Source organism: Eriocheir sinensis, chromosome 30 (assembly GCF_024679095.1).
Source record: "Eriocheir sinensis breed Jianghai 21 chromosome 30, ASM2467909v1, whole genome shotgun sequence".
Taxonomy (NCBI): domain Eukaryota; kingdom Metazoa; phylum Arthropoda; class Malacostraca; order Decapoda; family Varunidae; genus Eriocheir; species Eriocheir sinensis.
This window is the reverse complement of record NC_066538.1, coordinates 546120-557425: the sequence shown is the minus strand read 5'-3', so window position 1 is coordinate 557425 and position 11306 is coordinate 546120. Positions and strand designations below refer to the sequence as shown.

At 41.4% G+C, this 11306-nt stretch overlaps 1 protein-coding gene across 3 annotated transcripts in view; it reads right to left on the bottom strand.

Moving 5' to 3' along the window:
- The window catches only part of LOC127005359 (UDP-sugar transporter UST74c-like), a 24873-nt gene extending 13567 nt beyond the window's left edge, over positions 1–11306 (bottom strand). For 2 of the 3 annotated variants that reach the window (XR_007758437.1, XM_050874144.1), the window contains exons 1-2: positions 10915–11306; positions 6996–7308 (exon numbers count right to left, since the gene is read on the bottom strand). Coding sequence is in view for 2 of the 3 variants with exons in the window: in XM_050874144.1 (XP_050730101.1) it covers positions 6996–7090 (95 nt within the window). In the remaining variant the exon portion in view is untranslated. The remainder of the gene's footprint in view (positions 1–6995; positions 7309–10914) is intronic. The other variant, XM_050874145.1, reaches the window with a different exon arrangement.

Here is an 11306-nt window from a genome sequence, read left to right as displayed (position 1 = left end):
ACCACTACTACCACCATCACCATCACCACCATCATCACCATCACAACCATCACCACCATCATCACCATACTATCATTTTCTTCCTTTTTTTCATGTGTTTTGTTAGTGAAATAAATAATAAATAAATAAATTGAAGTAAGATTGTTTATAGCTATTATTTTATGGACATTTTTTTCTTATATATAGTAATGGTTTTGTGGTTTATATATGGAGTTAAAACCACCACCGCCACCATCACCACCACACTATACTGTCCCTACCCTCCTAACACCACCTAAATCATCATCACCACCACCTTAACTTTCATCACCACGTACTCATGCACCACATCACCACCACACTATAATGTCCCTACCCTCCCAACACCACCTCAATCATCACCACCACCACCACCACACTATACTGGCACTACCCTCCTAACACCACCTCAATCATCACCACCACCACCACCTTAACTTTCATCACCAGATACACATGCGCCACCACCACCACCACAACACCACAGTACCGTCACTACCCTCCCAACACCACCTCAATCATCACCACCACCACCACCACACTATACTGTCCCAACCCTTCTAACACCACCTCAATCACCACCACCACCACCACCTTAACTTTCATCACCAGATACACATGCACCACCACCACCACCACAACACCACAGTACCGTCACTACCCTCCTAACACCACCTCAATCATCACCACCACCACCTTAACTTTCATCACCACATACTCATGCACCACCACCACCACCACACTATACTGTCCCTACCCTCCTAACACCACCTCAATCATCACCACCACCACCACCTTAACTTTCATCACCACGTACTCATGCACCACCACCACCACCACAACACCACAGTACCGTCACTACCCTCCTAACACCACCTCAATCACCACCACCACCACCTTAACTTTCATCACCAGATACACATGCGCCACCACCACCACCACAACACCACAGTACCGTCACTATACCCTCCTAACACCACCTCAATCATCACCACCACCACCACCTAAACTTTTATCACCACGTACTCATGAACCACCACCACCACAGTACCGTCACTACCCTCCTAACACCACCTCAATCATCACCACCACCACCTTAACTTTCATCACCACGTACTCATGCACCACCACCACCACCACTATTCTTATAACTATACTAACTTAATAATATAATGATTTCAAGATATATATAGTGACTCCATGACTACTACTATCTTCCTGTCCCATCCTCCTCCTCCTCCTTTGCCACGTCACCCACTAACTTGTATTACGCCCTTATTGCATTGGTATTCTCTCTCTCTCTCTCTCTCTCTCTCTCTCTCTCTCTCTCTCTCTCTCTCTCCTACGTCAGCATCTCTCTCTCTTACCCAATCCTCTTCCTCCTCCTCCTCCTCCGGCCACTCCTCCTCCTACTCTTTTTTCCCTCCATTCCATCATCCCTTTTCTTTCCCTCCCTCCCCCTCCTCCTCCTCCTCCGCCTTCTTCTTCTTCGTACTCTTGCATTCCTTTTCCTCCGTTTCTTTCCTCTCTACTACTACTACTACTACTACTACTACTACTACTACTACTACTGCTACTGCTACTACTACTGTGACCATATTTTTGTATCTATCTGATTAATATGAGCGTCTCTCTCTCTCTCTCTCTCTCTCTCTCTCTCTCTCTCTCTCTCTCTCTCTCGTAATTATTCCTCTATTCAGTATAATCTTTTAACGTAATTATTAATCTCTCTCTCTCTCTCTCTCTCTCTCTCTCTCTCTCTCTCTCTCTCTCTCTCTCTCTCTCTCTCTCTCTCTCTCTCACACGTCGTAAATTGAGGAAGGAAAAAGGAAAAAAATAAAAAGTCCGACCTTCACCTCCGACACCTCAAGGACGAGAGAGAGAGAGAGAGAGAGAGAGAGAGAGAGAGAGAGAGAGAGTAGTAAAAAAAATAGTAAGGGATAGCATTTCCGTTCTTCCCCAGGTACACACACACACACACACACACACACGTAGCAGAACCCATTATTAAAAACCCACCCACCACCACCACTACTATTACTACCACTACTACAAGGAAAAGGACGGGAAGAAAAGGAAACAAAATTATCACTACCACAACTACTACTACTACTACCACTACTACTACTACTACCACTACTACTACTACTACTATTACTACCACTACTACAAGGAAAAGAACGGGAAGAAAAGGAAGGGAATGGAAAGGAAACAAAATTATCACTACCACAACTACTACTACTACTACTACCACTACTACTACTACTACCACTACTACAAGGAAAAGAACGGGAAGAAAAGGAAGGGAATGGAAAGGAAACAAAATGATCACTACCACAACTACTACTACTACTACCACTACTACTATTACTACTACTACCACTACTACTACTATTACTACCACTACTACAAGGAAAAGGACGGGAAGAAAAGGAAGGGAATGGAAAGGAAACAAAATGATCACTACCACAACCACTACTACTACCACTACTACTATTAAGCAACACAAGTCACTTTCGCGTCATACAACCTCAGGTGAATACGTAATTAAGGTAAAGAGAACCAACCCACATACACCCACACACACACACACACACACACATATAGACAGACAGATAGAGAGAATGATAGACGTTTCCATAGATAGATAGGTGAATAGGAGGCTTAACACACACACACACACACACATAGACAGACAGATAGACAGAATGAGAGACGTTTCCATAGTTAGATAGATGAATAGGAGGCTTAACACACACACACACACACACACACACACACGTCAGAGGTTAAGTTTGTACAAAGATATTTTTTCGTTTTCATATTTTCATTATTTTATCTTATTTTTTGTGCAAGTGGCGCGCTTACAAAGATAGCGGTGTGTGTGTGTGTGTGTGTGTGTGTGTGTGTGTGTGTGTGTTCGTTATTTCCTTTGGGTTTATCCTTTTCCTCTCCCTTGTCTTTCTCTATCACACTATCTTACTCTTTATTTCCATCTCCTACGTTCATCATTATTATCTTACGGTTCTTCACACTCTTATCATGCTATCTCTTACCCATACTTTCTGCCATGTTGTCTATTCTCTCTCTCTCTCTCTCTCTCTCTCTCTCTCTCTCTCTCTCTCTCTCTCTCTCTCTCTCTCTCTCTCTCTCTCTCTCTCTCTCAGTACATCCATTCATCTATTTCTTGCTTAAAACAGAAACAAATAGAGTTGGAGAAGGAGGAGGAGGAGGAAGAAGAGGAGGAATAGGAAAATATATATACATAGAAATATACACACACGAAAACACACATATAATAACACACACACACACACACACGCATCATAGATCTCTTCACGAACACCTGCGTATGACAAAGAAGGTCACATGTGCCCAAACACTTGTGTATTGCCACGTGTGTGTGTGTGTGTGTGTTAGTAAGTGGCTGGATGCACACCCTTACCTGTTTTGCTTGTTTTCTTTTCTGTTTTTGTTTGTTTTCTCTTTTTTTATTTTTCCTTCCCTTACGATCTTCTATCTATCTATCTATCTATATCATACCTTTCCTTTACCTGTCATTCTGTTTATACTCTTCTTGTCTCCTCTTTTACTTCCTTCCCTTCTATTCAAGTTATTTCCTCTCCTTATCCTTTTTTTTTTTGCGACTTTTCTCTTATCTCTTTCCTTTATCACGTCTTTCTTCTGCCTCTCCTTCTGTATATATGTTCTTCTCTCCTATTCTCTTTCCTTCCCTTCTATTCAAGTTATTTCCTCTTCTTATCCTTTTTTTTGCGACTTTTCTCTCTTTCCTTAATCACGTCTTTCTTCTGCCTCTCCTTCTGTAAATATGTTCTTCTCTCCTATTCTTTTTCCTTTCCTTCTATTCATTTTCTCTCTCTCTCTCTCTCTCTCTCTCTCTCTCTCTCTCTCTCTCTCTCTCTCTCTCTCTCTCTCTCTCTCTCTCTCTCTGTCATTCATAGTTATTTTCCTTTCCTGTTATCTCTTTCATTATCAAGCTTTTTTATGATTCTTTCTTTTTTTCGTATATTCACTTACTATGATAATCTTTAAGGTCTTTCTTTATGATGCTCTCTCTCTCTCTCTCTCTCTCTCTCTCTCTCTCTCTCTCTCTCTCTCTCTCTCTCTCACGAAGAAGAATTATAGGACGAAGGAGGAGGAGGAGGACAAGATGATGATGAAGAAGAAGAAATGGAAGAAAAAGGAGGAGAAGGAGAATAAAAAGAAGAAAAAGGAGGAGAAGTGAATAAAATACGAAGAATAGAAATCAAATAAAAGGAAGAAAGGAGGAAGAAAAAAGAGAATGAAACTGATATACAGGAGAAATGAAATATAAGGAGGGAAGGAACGAAGGAAGGAAAGAGAGAGATTTTTATGACATGATATATACGGGGTCATGCACAGAGGCAGGGCGCACCTCTTCTAGTATAATTATTCCCCCCCCCCCCCACAACATCCTCCTCCACCTCAATATAATGAATTCAAGACGGTTATAATTATACGTCTCTCTCTCTCTCTCTCTCTCTCTCTCTCTCTCTCTCTCTCTCTTATCTCTCAATGATTTGCAGTATTAGTCAACCTCGTCCGAGAGAGAGAGAGAGAGAGAGAGAGAGAGAGAGAGAGAGAGAGAGAGAGAGAGAGAGAGAGAGAGAGAGAGAGAGAGAGAGAGAGAGAATGGGTTAATAATAAGTTTAAAGATTACTGAATAAATGAATTATGGAGGAGGAGGAGGAGGAGCAAGAGGAGGAAGAGGAAAAAGAAGAAGACGAGGAATTACGAGGAGGAGAGGGAAGAAGAAAAAGAACACGAGGAGGAGGAAGACGAAAGTGAGAGGAGGAGGAAGAGGAGGAGGAGGAAGGGGGGAGGAAGGGGGAGGGGTGAAAGACCTAGAGAGAGAGAGAGAGAGAGAGAGAGAGAGAGAGAGAGAGAGAGAGAGAGAGAGAGAGAACTTAGTGACCTTGAAAGAGCAGACACTGACATTCCAACTCTCTCTCTCTCTCTCTCTCTCTCATCAGGGATCCATTACAAGAGAGAGAGAGAGAGAGAGAGAGAGAGAGAGAGAGAGAGAGAGAGAGAGAGAGAGACGCCCTTAGTGAGATGTAAAACTTATCTAGGAGGAGGAAGAAGAGGAGGAGGTGGAGGAAGAGGAGGAGGGAGAAGAAGACGAGGAAAAGAAAGAGGAGGAGGGAGAAGAAGACGAGGAAAAGAAAGAGGAAGAAGAGGAAGAACAACAAGAACAAGAGGGGGAAAAAGAAGAAGAGGAAGAAGAGGAGGAGGAGGAGGAAGAGGAGGAAGAAGAAGAAGAAGAAGAAGAGGAGGAAGAGAAGAAAAAAAAAAGTGAAGATGACAGTGAACAGAACAAGGACGAACACACACACACACACACACACACATATTCTCCTTCCTTTCCTTCTAACAACAAAAATAAATAAATAAATAATAAAACAATAAAAAATAAAAAAAACTGGTCCCTTTCACAGGTGTTTTTTTTGGGGGGTCAATACACTTGCCACCTGCCATAATTACAGATGTGTGTGTGTGTGTGTGTGTGTGTGTGTGTGTGTGTGTGTGTGTGTGTGTGTGTGTGTGTACTACTTTAATTACTGGCTTCCCCAACAACCTTTCCAAACACACACACACACACACACGTAGAGGAGTTTTTGAGTTTAATGACTTGAAAAAATGAGAAATTGAGAGAGAGAGAGAGAGAGAGAGAGAGAGAGAGAGAGAGAGAGAGAGAGAGAGGAGGAGGAAGACAGGAGGAAAAATATGTTGATGATGATGAGGAGGAAGAGGAAGAATGTAGAAGAGGAGGAGGAGAGGAGGAGGAGGAGGAGGAGGAGGAAGAAGAATCATGTATATATTCCAAGCTCTTCCTTATCCCCCCCCCAAAAAAAAAAAAAAAATTAAATAAATAAATAAGTAAAATAAAAATCAACGCAGTATTACCAACTCAAAAAAAGAAAAAAAAGGTCGCTTCTAAAGTATTTCTCACCGTCATGAAATTCCACAAAACATAGGTAATCATATTCTAACACCTCCGATAACATTTTTTTCCCCGGCCACTTTAAACTTCCATGAATACAAACTATCATGAATATAAACCCGGAAAATAAGGACGCTAGATGAAGAAAGATAAAAATAGGATGTATAAGGATTGAGTGAAATAGTACAACTTCTTTTAATCCGCATAGCAAAGAGTTCGTTGGAGCATTCGATTCTGCGGGTGGGAAGGAAGAGAGGAGAGAAGAGAGGGATTTTTAAGACATGTTACAGGGTCATGCACAGAGGCAGGGCGCACCTCTTCAAGTACGTATAATTATTCCCCTCCCCTCTGCTCTGCCACACAGTCCTAACACTTATCCCTTCCTCTCATATGTTACCTTTAGCTAACATATGAGAGGAAGGGATAGGTGATGGGACTGTGTGGCAGAGCATAGGAGAGGAAAGGACCCACAGAATCTAACACACATATGGACTATTTGAAGTGGTTTGACTGTAGTGCAATTTTAGACTGTCAGATATTCACCCACTTAACTATGATGATAATAACAATACAAGAAAATAATAATGATAAGATGACAACCATACCAAAGCATAAGAAGAAGAGGGGGAAAAACTGAGTGGAATAATACAGCTTTTCAATCTGTATATAGCAAAGAACTGGGGCCTATTCAAACGTACTGCATTTTAGGCTGCTTAAATCTTCACCCATTTCACTGGGATAACAATAATAACATGGGACAATAACACACAACATACTGAGCAGAGAGTAACATATGGATTTATTTTCTCTCTCTCTCTCTCTCTCTCTCTCTCTCTCTCTCTCTCTCTCGCTTCTTCCTTCCTTCTTCTCCCTGCCTTTCCTTCCTTCTTCTTAATTCTTTGCTTTTCTTTTATTTCTTAACGGCAGTAATAATAATGATAAGAATAACACCCTACCACAGCCTACAGTAACAAGGGTGAGGGTTGCTTACTTGTAGGTGGTGAGAATCATCTTGTTAATGACCATGATGAGGAAGGAGCAGACCCCATAGAACAGGGCCGAGCACAGCCTCTTGAGCAGCTCCATCTTGCCTGGTAGTAGTGGAGTGGTAGTGGTAGTAGTAGTGGTAGTAGTAGTTGTGGTGGTGTTGGTAGCTGTGTTTCTCCTTCTCTTTCTTTTTCTTTGTTTCTTCTTGTTCTGATCTATTTCCTCCTTCTCCTCCTCTCTCCTTTCTCCTTCTTTTTTCTCTTATTCTTCCTCCTCCTTCTCCTCCTCCTCCTCCTCCTCCTCAGTGATTACACCCCCTGTGAGGAAGAAAGAGAGAGAAAAAAATATATCATTAATAATCCACATCTGTAACCAATTTCTCTCCCTCTAATATATATTTAGCTCCCCCCCCCACACACACACACGCATGCATACACCTGCTGATGAACACTTGTACAAATAGCATATTTCAAATAAGCCCGCTCCTAATGATATATTTGTGAGTGTCAGCTGAGGCAATGTTTACAGTTGCTACTACTACCAGAGGTGTATCAGCAAACCAAGGTCAGGCAAGAGCCGTGTGAGGCGAGGTATGGGAGGGAAGGTGTGTGTGAAGGTGCAGCTGACACATCTTTTATATATGAGGTGCTATGTAAAGACAGGCCAACCAAACTGATTAACCCATCCGCTGCGATTGGCATGGATTTGTCCTTCACTCATAGCCTGGTAACATATACTCCCAGGTCTTTCTCTGCCTCTGTGGTGGATAGTGGAGAGTTTCCTATGTGGTATTGGTATGCTGGATATCCCCTCCCAAGGTGCAGGACTTTACATTTTTCTTCACTGACTTGTAGCAGCCACTTTTTGTTCCATTCCTGTAGCTTGGTGAGGTCTTCTTGTAGGAAACCCGCAGTCAAGGGGTTAAGGAGCCATTCTGTTTAGGTTTGAGTCACCCCGAAATGATGCTGAGAATTTTCAACCATTTCATTTTACAAGAATATGGTATCTAAAGGTTTTGTGTCCTACTCTTAGATGGCTCTTAAGGTGAAGCAAACACTGAGCTGGGTATTGCATTGGCATTCATCTTCCTCTCTTTGCCCCTTGAGCCTGTGGTGGATAAAAACCATTACCCCGGATCACAGGGCAGGTATGACATCCGGGTTACCACAGTTTACCTTCCTCAGGTGTCTCTAGGTACTCATTTATTGACCATTTTGAAAGGGAGGATGAAGAGCTGGGTGATTAGGTGTTATCAGAAAAAAAAGTAAAACCTCTGGGAAAATTAAATGAGAAACAAATATGAAATGAAGTATCAGAGGATCAAACTACCACAGTGTAACTCAATGTATTTCCTCAGGTACTACCCTATTTATTGACTAACCAGAAAGGGAGGAATGAAGAGCAGGGTGTCCAATGTGTGCTATAAAAAATATAAAAAATAAAATAATAATAATAACAAAAAAAAACAAAAAAAACTGAAGAAATGAAATGATACAAAAATCAAAATGCCGTATTAGAGGCAAAAAACTACCGAAGCATACCTCATTTACTGATTAACCAGAAAGGGAGGAATGGTGCGTGGGGTGGCCAATGTGTGCAAACAGAAAAAAAGAGAAAATAAAAACTGAAAAAATTAAATGAGATAGGCCTAGGTACAAAAATCAAGATGCCGTATTTGAGGCGCAAAACAACCAAAGTGTACCTCATTTACTGATTAACCAGAAAGGGTAGATGAGCAGCTAGGTGAAACGAAACTCAAAAAATATGAAATGCTACCTATACCAAAGCCAAAATGATGTACTGTAAGATCGAATTCAGTGGAGCAGCACCAGAAGCACACACTAATTTAAAAAGTCCTTGCCAACCATTACACCCATTCATGAGGAAGTGAATAGCTGAACACCTGCTGGTCGGCCATAAATATAATTTATGGTAATGTATACATATTTAGCCGTGAAGAACCAAACACCTGTGAGATAATATTAGATATGAGATCATTACAGCCAGTAATTGGTTCCTGCCATTCCTGTCTTTACTTATAAAAGGAAGAAAGTGAACACAGGGAAGGGAAGGGAAAGGATGGGGTGGAGGTGGGATGAGAAGGGAAGTGATGGGAGGGGATGGGATGGGATGGAATAGAATAGTAAGGGAAGGGATGGGAAGGGACAGGATGATAAGGGTAGGGAAGGGAAGGGAAGGGAAGGGATAGGATAGTAAGGGAAGGGAAGAGAAGGGACAGGATGATAAGGGTAGTGAAGGGAAGGGAAGGGATAGGATAATAAGGGAAGGGTAGGGAAGGGATAGGATAGTAAGGGTAGGGAAGGGTAGGGAAGGGAAGCAGCTCAAGGGAAGAAAATATAAATAAATAAACAAAATAAATAAATAAATAAAATCAGAAAAAAAACCTACAAATAAAAATGTCAAGTAAGGCCTAAATAAACCTTTGATAAACACACAAAATCAGTCTTTATATACTGCTGTGAAAAACCAAACATGACATTCCCAGCCCTTCGTAGTAATTAGTTCCTCCTTGATATCCACATAAGGAGACTGAATAGGTACTAGGTGAGATTTATGTATACCTGTGAATACTTTTATGAGCCACAGGTGAGCAGGTGAGGGTGTTTAAATGATCACATGTGACACCTCTTGATGCCAAGGCCGCACCCTATACTGAAACTAGTAATTATAATGATGACGATGTTGGTATGAGGTGAAGAGTTTCCGCTGACGTTATTGAAACCAGACCACTAGAGAACAAGGCTTTAGGGACTGGTTTAGGATATAACTTGTAAATTTCTCCTTTTTCTTTCGAATTTTGACACTATATATATATATATATATATATATATATATATATATATATATATATATATATATATATATATATATATATATATATATATATATATATATATCCCTTAGTCTACATCTTCATTTTCCTTCCTATAGTTTTCTGGGAGGCATGAAGGTCAGTAAATAACATATATGCCAATGGAATGGTATTAAATAAAGTTTATGTATTGCTTCTTAGGTACTGACAGGTGTTTGTAACTTGGAATGAAAATATCAATGATCGTAAAAGCTGGGAGGTACCTAAGGTAGCTAACGTACTTTCACAGGTGTACCAATCTTGCAATAAAAAAATATTAATGATGATCGTACAGCCTAAGAGGTGTTTTCACTTGTACCAAAGTTGATCATCTATTCTGAGAGGACATTTTTTTTTTTTACAGAAGAGGAAACAGCTCAAGGGAAAAAAAAGAAAAAGAAAATAATGAAAAAAAAAATGCCCCAAATCTCTGCTCCTATAAAAAGAGTTAAGAGGAGTGGCCAAAAGAGAGGTCAATTTCAGGAGGTGTCCTGATATGTTCCTCCTGAAAGAGTTCAGGTCATAGGCAGGAGTCTCTAAGTTATCTAAACCAGAGCAACAGGAAGCAATGGTTAAAGGGAACTGGTTTAGGATGTAATAATAATAATAGTTTTATTTCGCCCAGCGGCATATATAAAAATAGGACAAGAAAATGAACAAAATCGATTGAGATACATAATGCTTAAGTAATTGACACCTTACAATTGTTTAGGATGTGAATCATAAACTTATTCTTCTTGATAGAGTTCTGTGATGCTGTTGCCTGACCTATTGAATGTCTTCTGATTTATATATTTATCATTATTATTATTATTATTATTATTATTATTATTATTATTTACTTATTAAACTCTGCCAACCAAGTGTCAACCATTAGCATCAATCTATTATCTAATCGTCATGTATAAATCACGTATGGACAGCCATGACAGCCACAGTACCCGACATGTCTTAGGTCAGGTCAGGTCACAACAGGTCACTACAGGTCACGTCTTATTCACCCGCGACTAAGAAAACAACAACAACAACAACAATAGCATCATCGTCTCACCTGGTGGTCATGACAGGTGCACAGGCCGGGCGGCGGGGGAGGGGCAGGTCATGGCACGAGGCACTCTGGCACTAACAGCTGTAGGGTGCCACGTGGTAAAGGGAGGAGGGGGGGGGGGGAGTGTGACCCTTACTAGCGACCCCGGACAGGTGAGGGGGGGGAGGGGGGGCAGGTGTCACCGTGGCCCAGGTAACCACGTATCCTTCCCCCTGGCGCTGCTATGGCCTCCGCGGCGCCGGTTTTCTCAGGGTTTTGTTGGTTTCCTTCCCTCACTCACACGGTCTGTCCATTTTCGGGGTTACGTGGCCCTAATGCGTGTGTCCCAGCCATAGATATGAGAGGTCCAGCGGCGACGTACACCCTCACTCACGGCTGAAGGAGGACTGAGAGAG